The sequence below is a fragment of the Crinia signifera genome, chromosome 2 (genome assembly GCF_055691185.1).
Source record: "Crinia signifera chromosome 2, ASM5569118v1, whole genome shotgun sequence".
NCBI classification, from domain to species: domain Eukaryota; kingdom Metazoa; phylum Chordata; class Amphibia; order Anura; family Myobatrachidae; genus Crinia; species Crinia signifera.
This window is the reverse complement of record NC_139218.1, coordinates 67,317,776-67,344,710: the sequence shown is the minus strand read 5'-3', so window position 1 is coordinate 67,344,710 and position 26,935 is coordinate 67,317,776. Positions and strand designations below refer to the sequence as shown.

At 43.8% G+C, this 26,935-nt stretch overlaps 1 protein-coding gene across 6 annotated transcripts in view; it reads left to right on the top strand.

The window, feature by feature from the left end:
- ABR (ABR activator of RhoGEF and GTPase) overlaps positions 1 to 26,935 on the top strand; it is a 381,486-nt gene that overhangs the window by 165,272 nt on the left and 189,279 nt on the right. The window contains exon 1 of one of the 6 annotated variants that reach the window (XM_083172287.1): positions 21,581 to 22,169. The exons of the other annotated variants lie outside the window; for them this stretch is intronic. Coding sequence (XP_083028413.1) covers positions 21,999 to 22,169 — 171 coding nt within the window. The 5' untranslated portion in view covers positions 21,581 to 21,998. Of the gene's footprint in view, positions 1 to 21,580; positions 22,170 to 26,935 lie in introns of those variants that run through there. 6 annotated transcript variants of the gene reach the window in all.

The following is a 26,935-nucleotide window of genomic DNA, read 5'->3' as shown; positions in this document are numbered from 1 at the left end:
TTAGCTGGGGGTGTTTAAAAAAAAAAAAAAAAAGCAGGTGGGGAGTTGAATAAAACAAAAATATGCTATAAAAAGATGATATGGTGATTATGTGTAAAATAAGTACTTCTGTGAATGTATCTAGCTTGAAACAGAGCTCTGTTGTTTTTTTCCCTTTTTATTAACCACAAATATTTCATGCGAAATGTAGTTTTTTGTTAGAAATTCTACCTCCCTGGGAGGCATGATTGATTCCTGTGGAGTATCATAGGAGCTTTCTGCAGGTTTTTCTTGGTTGTATATCACACTCTGCCTCCTATGAAGCAGTAAAACACACATCTAGCTGTGCCTGGTTGCAGCCTGTTGGAAGAGGTGGCAGTGTTATAAGCCTCACTGGGCTCTGGAACAAGCAGCAGTAGATCATGATTATTAGAGAACTGCAGCACTCTGCAGTGAGACTACAGAGGCCGAATCTGGTTCTTCCATCCCAATGTCACTTGCGGCCGAGCCAATTTAAATATAAACGTGCACATTCACATAACATTTGTTAACCCTTCACTTTATCATAAAGTTGACAATTAATGTCTACCATCATGCATGTCGATCTAGTAGGTGTCAACCTAGTTGCTATCTATCCAATGAAGCATAACCCTCTAAAGCATGGGTCTTCAATGGGTTTTAACACTCCCTTATAGCAAAACTGTGGCAAGGCATGCTGGGATTTGTAGTTTCACAACATCTGGAGGGCCACAGTTTGAAGACCCATGCTCTAAAGCAGTGGTGGCCAACCTGTGGCTCTTGAGCCTCATGCTGCTCTCCCCCTTGTAAAGTGCGGCTCCTGCTCCCACTGCTGCCCACCGTCTGTCCCAGTCCCCCCTGCTGCCGGTTCCCTGAATCCCTTCTCCTTCTGAGGGGAGGAGAGCGCGCATCGCGCATCTCTCCTACCCCTTACTGTGCATCCTTGTGACTGGGCCGTCCGCCAATCAGAGCTCGTGGGCCAGCAGCCAATCAGGAGCCGGCCAGCGAGCTTTGATTGGTGGGCGGCCCAGTCACACGGAAGTGAGGGGGAAGGAGACGCGCAGTGTGCTGTGCTCTCCTCCCATCGGTGACATGACAGGAGGACTGCAGGGGGACACCAGACTGTCCTCTCCCCGCCTGGCAGCAGCAGCAACAACGGCGAGTGCTGCTGCTGGGAAATTTGCACTGTGGGGGCATAGCAGTTTGTGGCACTGTGGGGGCATAGCAGTTTGGGGCACTGTGGGGGCATAGCAGTTTGGGGCACTGTGGGGGCATAGCAGTTTGGGGCACTGTGGGGGCATAGCAGTTTGGGGCACTGTGGGGGCATAGCAGTTTGGGGCACTGTGGGGGCATAGCAGTTTGGGGCACTGTGGGGGCATAGCAGTTTGGGGCACTGTGGGGGCATAGCAGTTTGGGGCACTGTGGGGGCATAGCAGTTTGGGGCACTGTGGGGGCATAGCAGTTTGGGGCACTGTGGGGGCATAGCAGTTTGGGGCACTGTGGGGGCATAGCAGTTTGGGGCACTGTGGGGGCATAGCAGTTTGTGGCACTGTGGGGGCATACCAGCTTTTTGGCACTGTGGGGGCATAGCAGTTTGTAGCACTGTGGGGGCATACCAGCTTTTTGTCACTGTGGGGGCATACCAGCTTTTTGGCACTGTGGGGGCATACCCGGCACCATGTGGTGCATACCTGGCACCGTAGGGGGCATATGTGTGTATGGCACTATTGGGGGCATATGTATATATGGCACTGCACTATTGGAGGCATATTTGTATCACACCCACCCAAGGGGTCAAAATAGACTACGCCCCTTTTTTTGGCGCATGCGCCTTTGGCGCGCGCATGATGTCGGCTCTTTAGCTTGACTACCGATATTTTTCGGCTCTTTACCTCTGACCGGTTGGCCACCCCTGCTCTAAAGCATGGGTCTTCAACCTGTGGCCCTCCAGATGTTGTGACACTACATGTTCCAACATGCATTGCCCCATTTTTTCCTATAAGAGCATGCCAAAAACCCTCAGGGCATGCTGGAGGGCCGCAGGTTGAAGACCAGTGCTCTAAAGCCATCACACGGACTGTTACCATACGATGTGGCAAAAAAAAGTCCATTCTGCTTGAGTGTTGAGGTCATCCTTGTGGAAGCATAAGTTCAAAGTTTTTGCAGGTCTTGTATTGTGCACAATAACATCACTAAAGTAGTGAACATGCTCCAATTTTGATAAATTTCGCTGTTTGACAACTACCGGAATGAATGCATGGATAGTTATGGCTACATGGTCACACTTATAACACACAGGCTCACACAGTTTAATATGTCATAATCCGGTACTTATGTAGTATCTGGGCTGCCGATTTCTAAATCGGGTCGGATCGGGAGATCGCATCGCATCGCATGCGACCATGCGATTCGATGCGATGCGATGACCCGATTTTTCCATAGGAATCAATGTTAAAATGGACTGAGTCCATTTTAACATGGAATTCAATGGGAAAAATGGGTCCTTTTCATACCCCTACTATCCAAGTGGGCATGGAGTTGGATATAAACCTGTGGCGAGCGTAGCGAGCCACCGAGCCCGAAGCGTGGCGAGCGAAGCGAGCCCCGCGAGGGGACGAATACCGTTCGCTCGCCACGCTTCGGGCTCGGTGGCTCGCTACGCTCGCCACAGGTTTATATCCAACTCCATGCCCACTTGGATAGTAGGGGTATGAAAAGGACCCATTTTTCCATAGGAATCATTTTAACATTGATTCCTATGGAAAAATCGGGTCATCGCATCCGATATCGGATGCGATGCGATGCGATGCGATGCGATATCGCATCGCATCGCATCTGATTGTATGCCTTAACTTAAGGCATACAATCAAAAAATCGGCAGCCCAGATACTACATAAGTACCCATAATCCTCTTGCCTAAAACATGCATGTCCAAAATATGGCCCTCCAGCTGTTATGAAACTACAAGTCCCTTCATGCCTTGCCACAGTTTTGCTATTAGAGAATGCTAAAACGATGTCAAGGCATGCTGGGATGTGTAGTTTCACAACAGCTGGAGGGCCACAGTTTGGAAATGCCTGGTCTAAAATATACAGCAAATGGGTGAAGTGTTGCTTGTGTAGTGTCCCAGTGGAACCCTTGAATTGCGTCCTGACACACAAATGAATAATTTTCTGCAAAATCAACTGGTGTAGGTATTCTACCACTTTACTGTACACAGATGGGCGGTTGCATCAATAGCAAGTTTGTAAAGGGAATATATCATTCCTATCAATTTCTGTCAAGTTTTATTTTCTGTATAGGAGTGTTATCCCATTGCCTCAGTTTTGCTTGCTTTTTTGGTATGGTTTTTAAGAGTGTGTAAATTATGTATGCGGTACACAGTAATTAAATTCATGGGTTTTTTCCTCCGCTACAGTGTATAGCAGAGTACTGTGCTTTTTTTTAACATTGTAGTAAATTGGGATATGTTATGTCAGTGGTTCTCAAACTTGGACCTCAGGACCAGAGCCGGCCTTAGGCATAGGCAAACTAGGCAATTGCCTAGGGCATTTGGAATGCCTAGGGGCACCAGCAGCTTCTGCTGATTAAAATGATATGCAGCATGCCTATATTCTGTGTGTGAGTGAGGCTGTATCTGCATATGAAATAGTGTATTCATGGAAATCACTGTAACATAGCATTCCGTATGCAGGTACAGCCACAGTCGCACACAGAATATAGGCATGCCGCATATCATTTTAATCATTGGAAGCTCCTTGTGTGTGCTGGTCATAGCAATGCAAATAAGATGAATTTTCAGCAAAAAAGGCACCCAACGTTAGCAGAATTGGCCAGGAGCTGCATGGCCTATTGAGTCAAAATGTATGCGGAAACATCTGTATCCAAGCAGAGGCAGAGGTCACAGTGCTAGCAGCTGTGAGAGTGCTGTCTGCGGGTGGGTTGGTTGTGCAATAGTGTTCGGCATATGTGTAAGGGGCATTATGTGTGTCATGTATAAATGCATTAATAAGGTGCGACATATGTGTAGCCCCCTCCCCTTAAGTGACAGCAGCAGCTGCAGCTCTTCTCCTCTGCCCAGCACACACTGCTTTGTGCTGGGTGGCAGTGTGGCTATGGAGGTGCTTAAAATACAATATTTTCTCAGGAATTTTTTCTAAGGGTATAATGTGAATAATGTGAGGAGTAATGTACATAAGGTAAAGTGGTACTACTGTGTGATGTAACTTGAATAAGGGACACCATCACATGATCACATGATCTAATGTGAATAAAGTGGCACTACTGTGTGGCATAATTTGAATTGGGGGTACTATTGTGTGGCCATGCCCCTTCCCAACAAGAACACACCCCTGTTTGAGCTGCGCACCGAATGTGTGCACTGTTTCTATTTAAAATATTGCGGGTAGGAGCACCAAAATGATGACTGCTATGATGAGGGTTGATGATGCTGGGAAAGAGGAGCAGGGTCAGAGGCGGAACTAGTGGCGGTGCTAGGGGGCACCAACCAAAATCATGCCTAGGGTGTCATTTAGGCTAGGGCCGGCTCTGCTCAGGACCCCACACAGTTCACAATTTCCAGGTCACCCAACAGGTGCACTCATTACTGACTGACATAGTTTAAAAAATCCACAGCTAGAGTTAATTATTTCACTTAATTCTGTGAGGAGACCTGCAGAACATGCACTGTGTGGAGTCTTGAGGAACGACTGATGGTGTGTACACAAGGGTGCGATATGGCTTCTGATGTTGCCGATATAGTGCACATCGGAAGCCATATCGCATATTGATTGTGTACTTTTCAGGGCTTGCGAGCCCGATGCGCGCTCCCGAGTGAGCGCAAATCGGCAGTGACATAGTGAGGGCAGGCAAGACTATATAGTGCAGATCTGCACTATATAGTCTTTGTGCCTGAATACTCACTATAGCTCCGGCGGCCAGAGGGAGAGGGGCTTCTCCTGGGGCTGCAGGGCTGATGACCCGGAAGTCCGCCTAAAGAGGAGGGTGGGGGGGTGTGGACTGATGTCTGCACGGCGGGGGGAAGCTTTTGCTGTGCCGCGGCCCCGGGTGTCGCAGCACGCTGACATCTGTGCCCCTGCCCGGCACCCTGGTGACAGGTACTGTCCTCTCTGCTCTCCTTCATGCCGTGCGATGCGAGTCCCGATGCCATCCGATCACATCCGAGGACACGTACCGCCGCCCCTCGTGGGCTCGCTGCATGTCGACCGTGTGTACACACCTTTAGAGAAACTGTGTCTTATGTCAACAACTATTCCTGACACACATCTTGAATGCCTGACAATTAGTTTATTAAATATTGATTTTTCAATAACAAATGTTATGGCAAAAATGCATGTTTTACAAAGAGAATTTAAAATGCTAGGTTAAAAGCATTTTAAATTCTCTTCGTAAAACATACATTTTTGCCATAACATTTGTTATTGAAAAATCAATATTTAATAAACTAATTGTCAGGCAGTCAAGATATGGGTACTTGTTTCCTAGCACGGCCACAATCTTATGGATCGTGTACCTTTAAGTTAAGGTACACGATCCACACGATGGACCCGATTTCCTTTGAAATCAGGTCCATTTTGCCGGCATAGGTACAAAATCGGGGGCATCGCGTCGGTCGGGACCATTAACATTGGTCCCGACGCGATGCCCCCGATTTCCCCATAGGCTTCAATGTTAAAATATTTTTTAACATTGAAATCGTGAGGATCGCGTCGGTCTTGTGCCATTATAATGGCACAAGATGAGATGGACTTGATTAAGTCCATCTCACCTTTAAAAAAATGTGAAAAATGTGAAATGGGCCAATATGACCCATTTCACATTATAGATGTCCCCGTCGTCACCCCACGATAGACGCCAACCCGAAGCGTGGCGAGCGAAGCGAGCCCGCGAGGGGCGGCGGTGCGCGTCCTCCGACCTTTTCATTCCCCTACTATCCACTAGGGCGTGGAGTGAGAATAGAATAGTGTGGCGAGCGCAGCGAGCCCCGCGAGGGGACACGGATACCTTCACAGGTAAACGCGTCCCTTCGCGGGCTTCACAGGTATCCGCGTCCCCTCGCGGGGCTCGCTGCGCTCGCCACGCTTCGGGCTCGGTGGCTCGCTGCGCTCGCCACACTATTCTATTCTCACTCCACGCCCTAGTGGATAGTAGGGGAATGAAAAGGTCGGAGGACGCGCACCGCCGCCCCTCGCGGGCTCGCTGCGCTCGCCACGCTTCGGGTTGGCATCTATCGTGGGGTGGGGTTTACGTCGTTAAATTTGGGGGTCTAGGGAATATTTTACATTGAATCCAATGTAAAATCGGGTCCCAGGGACCCGATTTACATTTCAATCAATCAAAAAATCGGGTCGAAAATCTGGTCGACCCGATTTTTCCGACAAGACCACCCCGATGTAAATCGGTGTGGCCGTGCTAGGAAACAAGTACCAAGATATGTGTCAGGAATAGTTGTTTTGACATCCTCTCTTCACTTAAAAAATGTCAGTAAAATCTGAGACCAGTAGTGGACGTTTCAATTTTTGGGGGGTGATCTGATATGGGATGACCCAATATTGCAGTGTTTTTATATTTACCTCCTTGTACAGTTTTGTGGACATTTTAAATAAAAGATAATAAACTTTATTTCTGCTTTGACATTCAAATGGTATAATTAGAATTTTAGCGTAAAGAACATAAATCCACGCATACATCCTGGCATGGTATGTTAGATTGACATGTCGACATACTGTACAACATAGAGTATTAGGGTTAGGATTAAGTGTTGGGGTATAAGAGTTGTTGTTGTTGTTGTTGTTGTTGTTGTTGTTATTATGAAGGTCAAGAGGGATTCGGGTATATGGACAGCCAGGGACCAGCAGGCAAGCTGGGAAGAGCGCCCAGGGTGGAATTTAGGAGCCATGGAGGAAAGTTAAACACTATTTCCTTGCAATGTCTATGCAGGGTGCCTATCAAGGGGTGTATAGGACATAGAGAAAGACGGTTTTGGAGTTGGAGAGAGGCCATAGTGCAGGTTCTTATGTGTATTTTTAAAGTAACCGAGATTTTCCCATACACACTAGACGGTATTTGTATCTTTAAAAAACATTTCTTAGAGTGTATGCTAAATTTATTAGCGAGATGCAGGCTCCCTTGCATTGTTAACGACCCTTTGCCAAGGTGGCCCCTGGGGGTACACATAGTGTGTGCCATAAGGCTTTATTGCTATGGTTGTGTGAAGGTTGCAATCTCTCTTAAGGCCCCCATACACAGAGTTCCGCCTTGTCTGAGTTACAAGTCGGACCTGTTTTCCCTTGAGCCCCTTCTAACAGTACCACTCGATGTCCTATTTTTTACATGCGATAAACTACAAACTTACTTTGACTAAATCAAATTGAAATTGAAGGGTTTTCAGACTCATTCGATGCAGATTCGATCCCAAAGCGCGCTCCCATTTAGTGGAAATCAAACAGAAAATTTGACTGCGCAGGCAAGACTATGTAGTACAGATCTGTGGTATATAGTAAACATTTTGGTACTTATGTATTATCTGGGCTCCCATGTTAAATGCACCCCATTTTTTCATACCCCTACTATCCAACTACGCATGGAGTTGATTTTATATAGTGTGGCGAGCGCAGCGAGCCACCGTGCCCGAAGCGTGGTGAGCGCAGCGAACCCCGCGAGGGGACGCGGTCTCATAAGAAAAACGGGAGCCCAGATATTACATAAGTACCAACATTTTATTTGTTTTGATGGTACTTGTTTCCTAGCACGGCACCCATCGCATACCATATTTAGGGGTGTGCGATGCGATATTCCCGTTAAATTAACAGAAGTGCTTGTACAATGAAATATCGCATGCCAGCAAATGGCATGTGATGCGATTTTTCATTGTACAAGCACCCTGATGGGTGCTTACAATGTTAAATGCACCCCCATTGTCAACGCCACCCCCACTATCAATGCCAACCTGAAGCATGGCGAGCGCAGCGGTACGCGTCCTCCGACCTTTTCATACCGCCACTATCCACGTCGGCGTGGAGTTGATATTCGATAGTGTGGCGAGCGCAGCGAGCCACCGAGCCCGAAGCGTGGCGAGCGGACGCGGAATACGAGCCCGAAGCGTGGCGAGCGCACGTGGAATACATGTAAAGTAATCCGTGTGCGCTCGCCACGCTTCGGGCTTGCTGCGCTCACCACACTATCTAAAGTCAACTCCACGCCGACGTGGATAGTGGGGGTATGAAAAGGTCGGAGGACACGTACCGCCGCCCCTCGTGGGCTCGCTGCGCTCACCACGCTTCGGGTCGGTGTTGATAGTGGGGGTGGCGTTGACAATGGGGGTGCATTTAACATTGTAAGCACACATAAGGGTGCTTGTACAATTACATTTTGCATCGCATGTCGCTATATTGCATGCGATGCGATAAGATGCACTTTGATCAAAATCGGAGGCGCCGTGCTAGGAAACAAGTACCGTTTTGCTTACCATGTGATTCAATCCCGATCGACTTGCAATCGCATCATGCCTACACCCCTTTCTGGCATGAGGATGGCAGAAATAACAGGGATGTTTGCTTTTATTCTTGGCAATATATTTAGTTTATTCATGTATCATCCTTAAATCATATGGTGGTATAAACTTGTTGTTAAAGAGGTTTACATTTTTGCTACAATTGTTTCCAAAATATGTAGTAACAAATGTGGCCGTTATAAGTCTCCCTGATCAGATGTCAGTGCTGACGTTTCCCAAGGCTTCGTCCACAAGGACATTTATTTCTCTTTGAAGACATCAAAGCCTTCGTTTTTCCTCACGCAATGCCTAAAATGAAATAAGGCAGCTGATATATGAGCTTATATAGCATCAAAGCACTTGGAATACTACAATAATATAATACTGCCTTGGTCCTCCAGGCAAACGAAAAGTACTAATTAAGTCACCTGTGCATGGATATCCTAAAACCTCGACCGTTAGTGTGCCTTGAGGACCATGATTTCCATAGAACCTCCAACAAGGTACGTGCTCAATTATTGCTGCAAAATGGTATTGCTTTCTGGCTAGTACCATAAATACAGTAAGTGACATGACTTGGCTAAAAATCAAATGGTCCCTTCACTTCACCTTAAACATTTTATTTCCCCGTTCAGGAAAGCTTTGTTTGCAAATCCTGTGGCTCCATCTAGTGGTTTAGATGGTATAAGCAGACTAGTGCAATGGTTCCCAAACTTTTTCAAATCACGGCACCCTAGAGCATCAGAATTTCTTACATGGCACCCCTAGGCCAAAAGTTTCTTATTCAGAAATTTTAAAAAAATGTAGTTCATTTTTTTTTTTTGTATGTTATACAAAGGTTTAATTATGGATGAGGGACATGATTAGCTTCTGTTTGTCCACATATTTTATTATTGACAGCCCACCAGCAATGTTTTTGCTTTTTAGATTGACCATAAATAATTTCAATTGGTCCTGGACCACCAATCCAAGGCAACCCAGGGAGCCACGGCACACAGTTTGGGAACCACTGGACTAGTGCATTGTGGCTATTTTGCATATCCTACCCAGAATTTCCCAGTACTTGGTGTTTAGTTTTTTTTTCTTCTATTTTCTTTTTTAATGAATGTAGGAGTGACTCTGCAATTCCCAGTATGTCTATAAAGTACTATTGCTAGTGCCACGTGATGGCGATATTATTGGTGCACATGGTGTCTATATCAGTATTGCATAGAAACATAGACTTTAATGGTAGAGAAGACCCACTTGGCCCATCTGGTCTGCCCATATGCATGCACGCACCTACACACTGGTTCATTTTTTTAACAAACAATACAGTAGGCATTTGGAGTATATCCCTTTGAATGACAACATTTCGGTCAGAGAGGTTCAGAATATTGCACACATTTGTTTATGTAAATATATATATTTTTTTTTTTTTTGTGAAATGAGATGATATTTCCTATATAAGGTAAACATTACAGGTCATTATGATGAATACAAATGTGTGCTTGGCAATCTTCACACTTATTTTGACAAATTCACTTGGCACTTAAAGGGTTAAATGCTCATATTGTATAATAGCAGCCAATGTACATACGTATCCGTAGCATCCCTGCTCATACATTAGCATCAGTACTTAAACATTGTATTAGGAGTATCATGTATTCATACATGGCCAGAACATCCCTTTCATACAGCAGACTAGTAGCCAGCATCCGACATCGCGTATGTGTTCATGAATTATAATAGCAGCCATACTAGCAGTCAGTGCCCATACCTCACTATAACATCTGCTTACTGTATACAGTATAGTATCATACAGTGTCCATACATGTCTGTAGCTGCTAGCATGAATATGAGTACCCAGTGTTCATACAGAATTTTGGCATTTGTGCTCCTATATTATAGTATGTTAATCCAGTGTCATTGAATAATTATAAGGGTTTGGAAATGCAATGTTCTTTTATACCGTGGTTTTTGTGCGCTCAACTCCTCATACTGTAGTTTGATTTTACATCTAATGCAGTTCACCACAACGCTGATGGAGGAATGTGCGAGTCTGTGCAATCTGCTTTATGCGAATGTGAGTATCCAGCTAACTGTGCAGGTATCTGTCCATCTGTTCGCAGAAGGTTGCAGCTGCAGTAGTTATCCGTAGTATTGGGACTTACATCCACCCCGTGCCGGCTGCAAAAGATCCGCTGGACACAACTGCACACCACAAACAACATAGATTAATCCGTGTGCGCTCTCAATTTTCATCCACATTACAGCACATGCTCAGGCTCCAGTTGTTTTGTGTGTTCATGTCCATTTTAGAGATATCTGTTGGATCCATCACTAATTGGATTTATGACTGGCTTCAGTTCAGGCCTGCTGTTTCAAATACATTATTGATTCAAATGTGTTAATGTAAGTTGTGCTACAATGTAAGGCGAACAGAAAATAAACCAGTTCCATATCTGTTACTATACAAGTTAAATGTATTTTCCTTATCCTGTTCTGCTATTTAGGGGCAGGAAGAGGCTGACATTGTGGTTTTATGCTGGGTGGACTTCTTTCTCCCCATAACCAGACCCATTTTGCTTGGATTTTTTATTTCGGTAGATTTGATTATTAGCAAGTACACTAGCTTTCTCTATATTATCTCTCCAAGGCTTAGTACCTAGACCCCAAAGTTCCAGCTAATCTGCTCCCTACTGCCCTATTAGAGGCTGTGTTTGAGAAATGCCAGAAGCTGATTGGATGGTATTTTTTTTTTTTATCGCCGTACACTTTATCTCTCGTCAAAACTTAATTACATTCATCCCATAGTAGCGGCTATAGATATCAATCCCAGGGTCTAGATCCTGGGATTTTGCTAAATTTTTGTAGGAATTTCAATCCAGCGATTGGAGCTTCCAATCCAGGGATTTTGGTATAGAAAATGCTGCCCATTGTGATTGAAAAGGGCACCGCTGAGTGCCAGCAGCAAGCGGCTCAGGAGCTGCCCTGAAAGCATGTTGTGTGGCTGGGCACCGTGATGTTAGGAGGTCAAGCTGTGCGGACACACACCGGCCTACCCTCTCTGCCACATCCGCTGGCCCCACTCTCCATATCCGCTGCGTTCACCCAGCACTTTAAAATGCAAGGCGGGAGGAGGGGTTATGATCTATTTTAGATGGAAGTTTCATACATGAGGATAGGGCAGTGGCGTAAGTTCATATCGGGTGCCCGGAGGCGACATTGATGGTAGTTCCCCCAACCACACATACACATATCGGTGACCCCCAGATAACACAGATCGCATCGGTTCCCCCCCATACACTACAGACAGCATCAATGACATCCCAATCCTACAGACAGCACCTGTAATTGCCAGATCCTACGCTGTCCAGAAGACTGACACACTCCTTTAATATGAATTATGTCATGGTGCGCGAATAAATCCAAATATACATCGACCAGACTCAATCCATGAATATAAATGAATCATGCAAAGCCTATTGTACTGGGCTCTGAAACAATCACACATTAAAGTCCAAATTTGAGCAGGCTTGCAAACAGAAGACACAAATCAACATATTATATATATATATATATATATATATATATATATATATATATATATATATATATATATATATATATATATATATATATAGTGTGTATGTATGAAGGCAAGGTAGGTGCCAGTGGGAGCAATTACCTGTAGGTGTGCAGGACGGGTTTGCATTATCTCTCCAGTTAGGCAGTGGCTCTGCTGGAGTGCTGGCGCCCACACCCTCCAGAGTGCGGCGGAAGCTGCGGGGAGCGGTGCGGTGGAAGCTGTGGGGAGGGGGGGGTGCAACGGGCGCTGTTCGCCTATCAGGAGGAGAGGAAATGTCGGAGGTGGCCAATCAGTGCGTGGGGAGCGATTCTTCAGAGGAGCTGCGCTGCACTTCCAAGTTCCTCTGGTTCAGATAGCCCAGTCTGCTGGAGGCTGATGCAGCCACTTTGTACAATGCCTGATGTGCGCCGAGCTCCTCCATCTCCCCAGCTGGGCTGATAGATTGACATGCAGGGGGGTTTCAACGTACTTGGAAATCACCCTGCGTGTGCGCATTGACGTATTTGTTGAGGACTTCAGGGGCTCGTTGGGAGCTCCTCTGTGCCCCCCTTGTGGCTAACACCCGGCGGCCAATGACTCCATTGCCTCCGGGAGTTACGCCCCTGGGATAGGGGATGGTAGAGTCTGATTGTAGCAGGGGCTATATGAGCCAGTGACACAGTATAGTTGGTCTGGTGGGCAGCAGGACAAGTACTGTGTTTTACAGCTCCTCTCTCTCCTTTAGAAATGTACATTAACTGAGAATCGTTTTATGGTTGGTGATGGGAAGTACATACATAAGGCACTCCTTTACTGATAAAACTTAATTTATCGACATTATGAAAGGACATATTGAAAAAATTAAAGTCTTGTGTCATGTTCCAGAACATTGGATCTCATAGCAGCTGTAATGTTGGCAGCACTTCCTTTTAGAATGTTTGGGAATGTCCGATCTGTATTGTCATGTGTACCCTGCCATAGATTTAAGGTAATCCCAGTGACGGTTTATAACCCAACACAATATGATGCTTCAACATCCTAAACACATTGCTGACATTCTACCTCTGACAAGAATATTTTAGATCATAATGGGAAATATTGTACTCTACTTTAAGCTCAAAATCGACCAGTGTGTATGATGCATGGTCGCAGGCCGCCGTCGTCCATCGGAGAACCACTTTCCATAGTCCCCTACTATGGAAAAGGGTTCACACTCACATTCAGGTGTTTTACACCCCAGCAGCCACTAGATGGCACCCAAGGGGGCAATTCAAGTGTTGCTTCATTTTTGTGCGCACAGCTGCCAAAGCTGACATTACTGTTGTGGTGATCCGTCATTTAATGGACACTAATAGTAACTAGTTTTAAATATACCCCCAACCCTATTTATACATTATATCTTCTTTACGGTATTCTAATTTTTTTGATTGCCAAAACTGGATACACTATAACTGGTGAGGCCCTGCCTCCCCTGACCACACATCACTGGTGGTCACCACCTTAATATGCTTTGATGTGCAAGTATTACTCCATATAGTGTTATTAACAGCCATAGGTATTATATTTGCGTCTTGTGTGAGCATTATTATGCTGTGGGCAGCTCGGGCTAGCGGAGTCTCTGATAACTATATATAGGGAATCGTCTCTGCTGGAAGAACCACAGGGACTAGACCATACGCAATATGTTCTCTTTATAGTGTAGGTGGTATGGGATCAGGCCCTTAGTGTTTACTCATTGCTAACCCTGAATGTAAATTAATGGACTGCCATAGTGAGATACAGTATTCATTTACTTGTTCGAAGTAAAACACCCATGCGAGTAATGATCTGGTAAATGTGTGGCATTTTTAAGTGGTAAAGCCTTTTTAGGGGATACCACAGCCATCAGACCTAATGAAATCTGCCAAAACGTGTGTGGTCTATTCCTTGAAGTTGTAATGAGCTAAAAGGGTATTTGGGAGGTTGTTTTGCATGTAAATGTTGGAGCGCAGTTTGGTTATTTATGGAACTGGAGTCATTTCCTGGTGCTGTGCCATCGGAAAGGGTTACGGAGAGGGACTTTTTCATGAATACGATGATGCATGCAGATGATGGTGAAGGTGCTGCTCTGAGCTTAAAGCTGGAGCATGGATCAGAACAGATGATTTTCATGGATGGAGAATGTTTTTAATATAGTTATCATTTATGGGCATCATTATATTTAATAGTTCCTAATAACGATTAGTAAATTGAGATTACGGACACATAATAATTTATAGGGGCTGGAGTGGCTTTCTGACCCCGAGCCATGACAGAATGTTGATTTTTCAAAGATGACATTACGGTACTCATTTACCAAAGTCTTGTTATTGTGACTGCCCTTCAGTGCTGACAAAGTAGCAGTGCTCATGTTATCATTACATTACCAATGTAATCAGTGCGCAAGTGTAATTATCATAATGTTACCATAGCAACAGCAACACTTTGCTCTAGCTGTGCTATTTTGGGTTTTGTATTTTCACATCTATACCCTTTATAAACCACTGGGTGGCATCGGGCAACAATTTACCTGTAAACAGGCTATAACTTGTGTAATGTGAAATTAAACACACAAAGTGTGTGTGTGTGTGTGTGTGTATATGGGTATATGCTAGTGGATGACAACCTGAGAAAACGATCATTAAGGTGAGATCCTACTAATAATGGCCACATTGAGAGTGATCTGTTAGTGTTCTCTTTATTCATACGGGGCCAGATGCACTAAGCTTCAAAAGTGATCACATGGAGAGTGATAAACAGCCAGCCAATCAGCTCCTGCCTGCTAAAAAAAATTAACCCTAGAATGTCTGTCTGCGTGTACATGTGGTAGGGAATATAGATTGTTAGCTCCACTGGGGCAGGGACTGATGTGAATGTTCAAATAGTCTCTGTAAAGCGCTGCGGAATATTTGAGCGCTATATACTGTATATAACCGGTAATAAATAAAAATGCATTGTTACTATCCTCTATATATAGGCCCCTCTGGTCTGCCTCGCCTATGGAGATTTATTTTTCCAGCTTATCACATCGTCCTGTTGTTGGTGGAGCTGCAGTATTATCTGAGCAATCCTGATTGCCCTCCCTGTTGAACTAATTAGCACATTGTTATGCTCATTATATCCAGAGTTAGAAAGTTGCTGACATCAAATGTATCCCCCCTGTGGCTAGTATTAATATTATCCAACATAGCGAGCCTGGTGTCTGCAGTCTCTCACACGGTGTGACTCCAAGATTGCAGTCACCTTGCTCTTTGTGCCACTCTCTGTGTGCTGGCAGAGCCAGAGTGGCACAATCGGGTACATTCCATAACCTGAAAGCACTGGCTATTATGTTACCCCCCTGAGCAGCTTATACCTTACTAACAATGGGAACTATATACTGTATGTGCTATTCTGCTGGATTCATGGCTTCTTCTCCAATCGGATGCATTCAGTCATTAGGTAGACAGTCAAAAGGTCAACACATGAAAAGGGTTGACATGCATTAGGTCCACTTGGCCAAAAGGTCGACACAAGCAAAATGTTCACATGAAAAAGGTTGAAATGAGTTTTTCATGATTTTTATATTTTTTAGAAACTGACTTGTTCATACTTTACCATCCCAGTGGGCACGGAGGGAGAGTACAATAGTTTGCCAAGTGCAGCGAGGGACTGTGCCTGAAGCATGGCACGTGCAGCGGTACACTTATGCAGTGTCCATGCTGACGGTGAAGCACAAAAATGGGGAAAAAAACCTCATGTCGACCTTTTTACATGTCTATCTTTTGACCATGTCGTCCTAATGCATTTTGACCTTTTGATGTGTCATCCTTTTGACTGTAGAGCAATAGTGGTCGATCTTTTGATCTCTTGGCAACTAGGTCGACATGACTGAAGGTTGACACAAGCATTAGGTCAACATGGGAAAGGTCGACAGTCAAAAGGTCGACATGTGGTTTTTCACTTTTTCGTCCCGGATGTCCACACAGTCGGCATGGACTCTGAAACGTAGCACCGCGTCCCCTCACATGGCTAACCGTGCTTCGGACACACTATTTTATTCTCCCACCAGGCCCTAGTAGATGGTAGGGCATGAAATACCGCCTGTCGGCATGTCAGCTCAAAATAAGTTAAAACCCTGTGTCGACCTTTAGTGACCGTATCCCGTTTTAATGCCCATTTTCTCCTTCTGTTTTCTTGATGTCTGCTCAGATCAAATGGTCTCCTCTATTTTAAATACATGGCGGATACTGTAAATGCGGCACTATCAATTACTAAATAGTAAGATCTAGTTTTATGGTTTATTAACAATGCTTTGCATGGGAAACCTTATTCAGGTCTCCCATTCATACATAATGGCCAGCCTATAATGCATGGAAATCCTTGTGACTCTACCTTGCGTGTACAAATGGAGAAGTACAGATTAAGCCTCATGTGTTGCTTTTAGTACAATACTTTTTATGTTTTATTTATGGCATCTCTAATTATATGAAACCTGTTGTAATATTAGGGCGCATACACACTGTACAATTTTTTTTGACCAATTTCGTTGAAAGACATTGATAACCAATTTCCCTTGAACCTAGTGTTCTGGACGAAAAATGTTGACGAAAGATCTAACTACACTTTATAGGCTCTTTTTGAAAGATATCCAAATTGAGCTGCCTGCACAGTTGACTAACAACCTTGATGAACAACTGGCGGGTATGCGCATCGTCATTCATCATTCGTCGCATTCACACTGAAAAATTTTGACCAATATCGTTCAGAAGGGCCAAAATGAGCAAAATTGGTAAAAAAATTGTACAGTGCGTATGCGCCTTAAGTTTTAATTGGTTGGTAATTTAGCTCTCTCCAAGGGTTTAGTACAACCCATCTTAGCTTTAATTGTCCTTGCTGGCCACACATCAGACCAACTTTCCTCCAACCATCCAACTAGTTGCTTGGATGGAATAAAAATATGGTACTGGATGAAGACAATCAGAAATGTGCTCAAAAACCCAGGAAAATGGACAAAAACATTCAGTAAAATTGTTTTAATCAAACAGGTTCAACTACAGTACCGTGTCTGAGCGACAGTTTTTGTCATTTACCAGATTTTGGGAGCAAATTTCTGAATTAAATATTACAGTTGCTCCCATCCAGTACCAGATTTTTATTCTATCCAAGCAACTAGTTGGATGGTTGGAGGAAAGTTGGTCTGATGTGTGGCCAGCATTAAGGTCTGAGGTGAGTCACCAATAACCTTTCAGCTGTTAAGCTGCGATTTCCAGCAAGTCTGCAAGGACCTCCATGGGACTCTGTTATCCTGCAGTTTGGAGAGACACAGGTTGGCTAATCTTGGAAGGTTCATTATTTTGAAAGACCTGAACAAAACTGAAACCATTCATCTGAGGAGCATTGTGCAACATTAAATTCTAGTTTGTCAGCTCAGCTGAATCTACCTCTTCTTTGTATCATGTTCTGGTTGTATTTGGTATGACTTTTGAATCACCCACTGTAATATAGTGTAGGGCCAGTTACCTGATTTTGGTTACAGCATCGCAGCTCTGAGTGCAGTTTACACTCTCTTTGCAAACAAAAAATATATATTGTTTTCTACACGCAAAATGTTTCCTCATTCACCTTTTTCTTTTTTTTTTTTTTTAAAGTCTCCTTTCAAACCATTCAGTGGCTTTGTGTACATTTCTCTCTCATATCATGGTTGTATTAATCTGGAACAGGCATTGGATATCTTATTACTATACCGAAATACTGACCTTTGGCATGCTGTGGATATCTTGTGCAGTTACTCATAAAACAACCTGCACGGTGTCAGGTTCAGCAAGTAGTCAGAAATGGTCAGCTCTGCAGAAGGAGGTTATACTGCTGACAATTTATCATGTTTTAGTTATTGATTTGTGTAATTGAAAACACAATCTTGTGGCTGCAAAGAAAACTGGCTTGTCAGTAGTCTTTACATTGTGTGTGGATTCATTTGGATAAAGTGCTTCTAAATTTACATTTGATTTGTTGTGTTTTTGTTGCCCTTTTTAAATAACGTTACATGATGTAACTTTTGAATGATTTGTGCATAATTAGCACATTTTGGTGGCTATTCAATCAGACCCAAATGCATGCTGCAGTTAAGAGATTTTTATTTATTTTGAGTAGCTTGTTAATGGTGCCGCACCCCTTTTTAACAGCCTGGATACTATAAGTAGTGTTCATTCTAGCACCCGCCATATTTGAAAACCCATGCAGTTCCTCTTCACTGCCTGGGGTGTCGCTGTCTGCTGTAGTGCTTCTACCACAGTGTGGTCTATATATCAGCACTGATATGCCAACCAGACCTGTGCTAGAAACACCACAGCAGACAGCGACACCCCAGGCAGGAAAGAGGAACTGCATGGGTTTTCAAAGATAGAGGGTGCTAGAATGAACACTATATAAGGGAAATTAAATAGCGCCAGATCTTCCATCTCTGTGATGGGACACTGCAGAAGTAAATTGATTTTATGTTTTATACTGATCGTGCTGTTTACGGTCTGGTTTTGCCGCGTAAATCAATAAAACCAGACTTAGCTAATCGGCACGTCATGAAAGGTCCTGATTGGCTAACTTTTTCCATAATTCAGCTCACCACCCCTGGCATGGGATTCTTCTGTGTACTCCGAAATATGATGGTACTGTAGGTTAATTGACTGATTATAGATACATTTAGATTGCAAACTCCGATGCTGCAGAGAGTAGTGTGAAATTTTATCAGGTAAAATGGTTTATTTTAACCATTTGCAGGCCAATTTTTTTTTTGTTTGCTATTAAAACAGTCTGGTTTAAATGTTTTAAATTAATTGTCATTTTTTCAATTTTTTTTAAGAAAAAGAAATGGTCTACATTAAATGTTGAACGATGTTAATGTTCTTATTTTAAAGTGACTCACCATTGGATCTGCTACTAGCACTAGGGCTGTTGAGCCTGACTAGATGTTGGACTTGAAAGGGTTAAGGCTCCCAAAAACTAGTACGATACAGCCCTTTTTTACATGATTTTGACCCGTCGGTCCAATTAATCTTGTGAAAACTGTCATATCATATGTAATTTACTTCCGATCCGATCCATATCAGATCTCGAGATAGTCATGGCTGCCACAATGATTCTTCGTATACTGTGGCAGTTAAAGCAATCACAGACAATACATCGCATTCAAAAGGATTACATATGATGTATCCTATGCGCTCCTGTCCGCCGACGATGGGGAGCTGCGATACCTCAGCATGGTGCATTTTGTGCTGCACATACTTTTTGGACTAGACCGCATTGCATCTAGTTCAAAACGCACGCTGCTTTAGCACATTGCAGCCATTTTGAACTAGATGTGATGCAATCTACCCCAAAACGCATCACACCGTGTATGGGCAGCCAGTGTATGGAGTCTTTACAAGTCCAGAACCTGGATGCACTGTGCATCTCTTTTGTTTTTGCATAGGGTCCCTTGGAACTAATCACTGTTGTCGTTGACCTCATTATCAGTGGGCAGACCAAGTAGGGATTGAGCTAATAATTCCACTAACATTTGGAGAAGTATAATGACTTTCTAGAAAAGCATTGTTTAGAAGAGAAAAGTCATCCAATTGGACAAACCCAGAATGTCAAAGTTTAGGTATTTAACCCATCGCTTTCAGTGTTCTCCCCAGGATCAATTTCACAGGTTCTCCACCCGGCTTTTTTATACGGCACCTGGCACTATCCTATCAGCATTGGACTGCGCATACGTTACTGTCTTTTGTACACATGCAGTAGCAAATCTCTTAATTGACCAAACACTGGCACTGTGCTCACCACTCATTTAGTCCCATAGTAGCTCTGAGCTGCTTTGTGGCTTAATTCAGTTTACTCCGTAATGTCTCAGGGACACTGGAACATGACATGTGGACACGGGAATAGACCCAGTGTGATACACAGTAACACAGGGGCACTAAAGTAGACAGTATATAATACATAATGTCATAGGAACACTGGAATAGGTTATATGATACATAATATTATGCTGCTTTCCCACTGCCTAAACGCGTAATGACCCGGTATTTGTAAATGGGTCTTTAAACGGGTAAGAGCCATAAAGGTCCTTTTCCCACTGCAACTCTGAGACGGTACCCGTTTAAAGCCATTGTAAACATGGGCTGTCATATGAATTGACTTTTCTTGCCCCACTGTACAGTCATCACATGCAGGAAGCCAATCATGTTCTTAACCTTTATTATGATTACTAAATACCATTTAAGAGCCTTTCCCACTGCCAAAAAAATGGCTCTTAAATGGGTAAAACACTGCTTTTTACCCATTTAACAAATACCGGTATTTGTTATACGGGTAAAGCATCCTGGAGCTTTCACACTGCAGCTCTACCCGTTTAAAAAGGCTAAAAAAACGGCAATTTACCGTTTAAGAGCTGCAGTGGGAAAGGGGTATAACAGGGATGCTGGAATGGACGGTATGCAATACATAATGACATGGGGACACTGAAATAGTTTGTATGATACATATTGACATGGGGGACACTGGAATAGAGACTATATTGTACATAATGACACTGGAATAGAGTATAGGGTACATAATGACATGGGGACATGAATAGAGATAATATGATACATACGGACACTGGATTAAACACTGTTTCATACACAAATAACACAGGGATGATGGAAAAGATTATATGATACATACTGACACTGGAATCGGGTATGGATCATTAGGTCACCAGCATTATGGTCGACAAGCATTAGGTCGACATGCATTTAGGTCGACATGGGTTAGGTTGACAGGGTCATTAGGTTGACATGGGTAAGGTTGACAGTGAAAAGGTTGACATGTTTTTTTTTTTTATTATTATTCTCCCGAATGTCGACACAGTCAACATATACACTAAAATGTACCACCGCATCCCCTCACTTGGCTCGCCATGCTTCAGGCACACGATTTCATTCTCCCACCACGCCCTAGAGCAGGCATGTCCAACGTTGGCCCTCCAGATGTTTTGAAACTACACATCCCAGCATGCTTTGCAATAGTTTTAGCATTCTCTATTCGCAAAACTGTGGCAAAGCATGCTGGGATGTGTAGTTTCACAACATCTGGAGGGCCAACGTTGGACATGCCTGCCCTAGAGGATGGTAGGGCATGACATACCGCCTGTCGGCACATGTCATGTCGACATGGACACAGGATGCACAATAACACGAGGACACTGGAATAGACAAGGATACATAATGACAGAGGGATGCTGGGGTAACACATTATGTGATGCACAATGTCAGAACACTGGAATAGGCAGCATGTGCTGCTTCCTCTCTGCAGATGGGATAATTACATTACTGCAGACTGCTTGTCCTACACGCAGGAGAAGTCTCCGAATCATATTTGGTTTCCCTTCCTAATGGTGTATGGGACATCAGGGGTTACTGTGGAGAAGGAGCAGCAGCCGCCCCTCCTCTGAAGGCCTGCCCAACAAGACAGCATTTCCTGTGTGTGCTGAGAAGCCAGTTCAAACACAGCAGGGAAAGTTCAATGGGGAAGACAGGCTGATCTCCCATTAAGGGCCTGCACTTTCTGAACAAGTAGGGTAAAAGCAGTGCTGGAGCCGTGCAGGGTTAACTAAAGGAGGCGAAGGAGGATTAAAAAAAGGAAGAGATTTTGAGGAAGTGTCAAATTCCGTCTACCCCTCCTTTCATTTTGCTGAGAGTAGAAGTGAAATTTCAACAGCAGTGGGAGACTACAAGCACACAGAAGAAATGATGGGTGAATAGTCCTCTTGGCTTTCAGAAGGGCCTTGGCATATTGACTGTGGGGAAACATTGTGCCTGGTCCTCACAGGTTTCGGATTGGTAAGGAAGATGTGCGTCCTACAAGCATGACATGTATTTGCACGTCCTATTGGCTTGGTGAAATTGGGATCAGAACTTTATGGAGAGCAATCAGACAGCTGCTTTACCAGGAATGGAGGAGGAAGAGGAGGCCATCATCAGCTACCTTGACCGCATACTTGAGGATGAGGACATATTTTGTTTAGGAGACCCAGAATGCCAGACCCCCACAAGTCCTGATGGACAAACTACTTTCCCTGAACCCACTAAGGTAGGTCCTGGTCCAGCCACGTGCATGTCACACCTGGATCAATGAGGCAAGAGGAAAGAAAACTGTTTAATATTGGAAAGTGGCGATAAATGACGTTCTTTGGATAGGCCTGAAGCTTGTGACAGCATAAAACAGGCAATAGTAGTGTTTTTTTTCCTCTCCCTTTTTTATGTGAGATAATGTTAATTATGTTCATACTGTTCTATAGTTGGGCCTGAAAAATTGTCATTGTGTGAACATTCTGCGTTTAAAACATCTAAGGTTGATGTCCACCCTGATATTCTGTTTATAATTTTGTCATTTGCACACTGTATGCACAGAGACCATTTCAAAGCATTCTACGGTTTCCTTCTTGTGTGATGGCAATTGTAAGCTTTCGTGAACCGCATCCCATGCTCAGTGTGATGCAGGCAGTCGGGTAACCGCAGAATGTATTGCAAGGGCTGACAGTTCTGTACACCTGTCTCTAGCCTGAATGATTATTGACGGACTTAATCCTGCCAAAGGCTGTAATCATTTAGGTGTTGAATGCCAGTTATTGCTACAGTCTGTGCAATGTATAATTAAGGCAGCAGAATCGCTGCTGGGGCACACCGAATGGTTTTTTTTTTGTTTTTTATTCATTAGCAAAAAATTTTTTTTTTTCCGTGTGTGTTCTCCAAAAGGTGACTGGAAGGAAGTGTACATAAACAAATGCTGTTCTGCACCTGCTCCTTGATTTGGCAGTCTAATGATTTGTTTTGGGATTTGTCACTCTGAAGTGGCACTTTGGACAGTGTACCAGGTATCCAGTTGCGCCACTCTCACAGTGCATTTCGTCCGTTTCCATGCGAGGAGGAAGCAAAGGGTTAGCATGCTGTGACAGTGCAGGCAGAGTGTGACTAGATCACGTAATCTCTACAAGATGGGTGGAGCTCGTGCGTGATGCCAAGATTAGTAATTACCGAGAACTGTATCAGTACTGTGTTGTACAGCGGCTAGGGCTACACTTGTGGAAAGTTTCTATCCACTTTGGCTTTCTAGATTATTCCTTCTCAGTCTTCAAAATTGCACATACCTGCTAGGGTTTTTAATTATCACTATTGTGTATTTGCACATTTATTGCAACTACTTGCGATGACTTGTCCTTCTTTGACACCTCCCTTCCACTTTGACCGCTGGGTAATCAGCCTTCCTTTTTACTCTGCAGGGATTTTTCTTAGCACATATAACCAGGGGCAGGTGAGACGTGGTTCCCCAGCTGTGCTTTGCCTGCTGTTGTAGTACAAAGGGATATCTGGGGACCTATAGTGGACAACTCAGTCATGTATAATGTTTATTTTAAGACGACAAAGGACAATTTCACTTATGCAAAGATTTTTCTATGCTAGACATGTATTTGTCAACTCTGAGACTGCCCAGAGGCGCTTGTCTTCTTCCTTATTTTACGTCTTCACCACCCACAATGACGTCAGGTGTCACCCTTATAATAGTCTGCAGCCATCGTGTGCGGTAATGTGTAAGTGCACAGAAACATGAATAAGATTAGTATAAATAAAGTAGTTAATAGGACAGAGCTAAAACAGTGACTTGAATTGTGCAAGAAGCAATTTAAAGAAATTCTGAAGGAAAATGCAACATTATTCTGTGAATATTTACATTAGTAAGATACAAAGTTGTGTGCTGTGACACTCGCTACAAACAATGCAAACCCAACAAAAACAGATAACATTGGCTTGCTTTGACAGCTCCGGTTTTTCGGTTTTCCTTCCTGGACACATGTGACCTTCTAGTCCGCTTATCTCCTGTCATAACTGAAGTAGTGATGTCCGTTTGGGCAAATCATCATTAGAACGTATTGGCAGAAAAATACTACAAATTGCCATCTCCATTTAACTAAAGTGATGTCTGTTGGAATGGATGACCTATCATTGCTGGAATACGGTCACTAGGTCGACTCAATTAAGGTTGACATACATTAGGTCAACAGGTTAGAAACCTAAAATAGGTCGACATTGCTACGGTCAACAGGGTTGGAAGGGCGACACAATCTCAGGTCGACAGTCAAACAGTCAACATGCATTTTCCAAACATTTTTCTAGCCCACATGTGTCGACAGGCGGTATTTCATACCCTACATTCCACTACGGCGTGGTGGGAAAATAAAAGTGTGCCAAGCACAGCAAGGCCCCGTGCTCGAAGCATGGTGAGAGGACGCGTACACCTTCACGTTGTCCATGTCAACATTCGGCACAAAATAAAAAAACTCATGTCAACCTTTTGACTGTCGACCTTCTTATTTTAGACCTAATTCTTGTGTCAACCGTAGCCATGTTGATCTATTTCAGGTGTCTACCTAAGCCTCGTCGACTTTCAGTGGTCAACCCAATGTATGTCAACCCTATGACCCACACTCTCAATGCTCCAGATCACTCCCTCAAATCTTTGTGATCAGGTAATACAAATCTGTGAACATGTATGGCCCAAACTATAGAATGGCGAGGCCCAGGTCAGCAAATATGTGGCTGCTGGTAGTGACTACTTCATGACTTCGTTACCGCTAAGAACAAATCAGGTATAATGACGGCTAAAGATTCTATGTGGCTGTAATATGTAACATTACCATTTTCCCATGTTTCATAAATGTCCCTATGTTCTTATAAAGGCAATTAGTCTAGATGAGATCTGTGATGCAAAATGGTCTTCACATTTCATTACTTTAAATTTCCCAAACAAGGCAATCTCAATCAAGGCCTCAGAATAGATGAGAGTACAATTCATTTGCATCTTCCTGGCTTTCTGCAATTAGTGGGCATTTTGGAATACAATAAGCCATTTATTAGGGTAAATAAGGTTCCCTCTGGGATAAAAAAAAGTTATACTTCTATTTCTACTTTGAGGACCATAGTACTCTACGACACTGTCCACAGTCAACCTGTTTCCTCCGCAGATCTTAAGGCCCCCATAAACTTATGCAACTGCTCCCAGGGGAAAAGTCGCCCATGATCCCCCTTGAACTGAGGATCTCATACAGTACACCATATGCAATTTTTTTGCATAGGATGTATTGTATGTCATCCCAACCAAGGCTGCCGGATCCGATAAATGTTGATGGTAGTCCTTGCAATCACTGGCTCCATTCGATGTGGGACAACTCATCAGTTCGGAATCTGAGCTAAAAAAAACATGAAATTGGACAATTTTCATCCAATTTCTCAGTCCAATGCGTCGGAATTGGATAAAAATGGCCAACAGGAAGAAAAACATAGGCATGGTAGAAAAAAACATTCGGCGTGCCTAGGAAAATTCTGGCAGTATCAGGGAAAAAACAGGTGTGCCAAGCCGGCTTAGGGGAGGGTTTGTGATGTCCGTTTCAGCCCGGATATGTCTCTTTTCATCGTAGGTGCTGAGTAAGTCGTTGGCTACAATTTCCCTGCACTGACTTGCCCTATGTAAAAATTATTTGATAGTGTGTGCCTTGGGATAGAATTTTGAGTCATTCGCATGGGGGCAAAGTCCTCCGTAGCCATACACCTCAATTTGCACGCCAATTCGTATGACGTGCACATTTATCCACAAGACAAGATATAAGTTTAGTGGGGCAGCATCTACCTGAACGCGGGCCGCTACACATTCACAGCTGTGTGATCAGGTCTGAATTAGGCCTTAGGTGTTATTAGGTGAATATGAAACATACTGTACATGCATTCTTTGTTTATACTTGGGACCCAGCCCCCATGATATCTACTTATACTATGCTAATATTCAAAAATATCCAAAATGTTTATTTCTGGTGGTAATAAAATACTTGTTGGTCCAATTGTTTCCATGATTCTATTTACTGATTATGTTACTACAGTACTTTTTTGGTAAGTCTGGGTACCAACAGCAGACAGACTTGGACCCTGGGTAGCATGCTCATGCTGTGACATGTAAGAAAATTATTTTCTGTTTTTATACAGATGTGTCCTCATACTACCTTCAATACACCTCAGCAAGATATGCATGACTTGATGGAGCCACCAGGTCCCATGCAACTCTGCTAATGTCCAGCATGGGTGCCGGACGCGGTCCCGAAAGTCGGGATCCCGAAAGTCGGGATCCCGACAGTCATGTACCCGATGTCAGGATCCCGAATGTCAAAACTCCGACAGAGGGGTGCCCTACGGCTACCCGCTATTCTCCCTGGTGGGGGTCCACAAGGGAGAATAGAATAGGTGGTGAGCGTAGCGAGCCCGCAAGGGGCTTTGTTGCGCTTGCCCCGCTGTCTGAGTCCGGGCAGTTGGGATCCCGACGTCGGGCTAATGACTGTCGGTACCCTATACCACATCCATCCAGCATCTCTTTTTGTATGCAGAAAATGCATCTTATTCACAAAGCAATGTGGCTAGGAGGCATAAGGAGACTGCTGATTAATTAGAAATTTGACACTTATATTTGTGTGCAAGGGAGTCTGTATACAGAGCAAAGGGGAATTTGTGTAAATAAGCTGTGACTGCTACGTTGTAGAAAATTATCTATATATATATATATATATATATATATATATCTCATACAATACACCCTGGACCGTGACATGTGTGGTATGAGGGACTCAGCGGTTCCTGTGATACTATTCTTGACAAAATATTTTTATTGAGAATTGTTTCCATTACAAAACATATAGTCCCTGTCATACTATTCTAATGCAGGGCATCCTATTCACATTGCTGTGTGTGATATATGCAGATAGAGCTGAGTTCACACACACACACACACACACACAACATGGGCATGCCGCATATCAA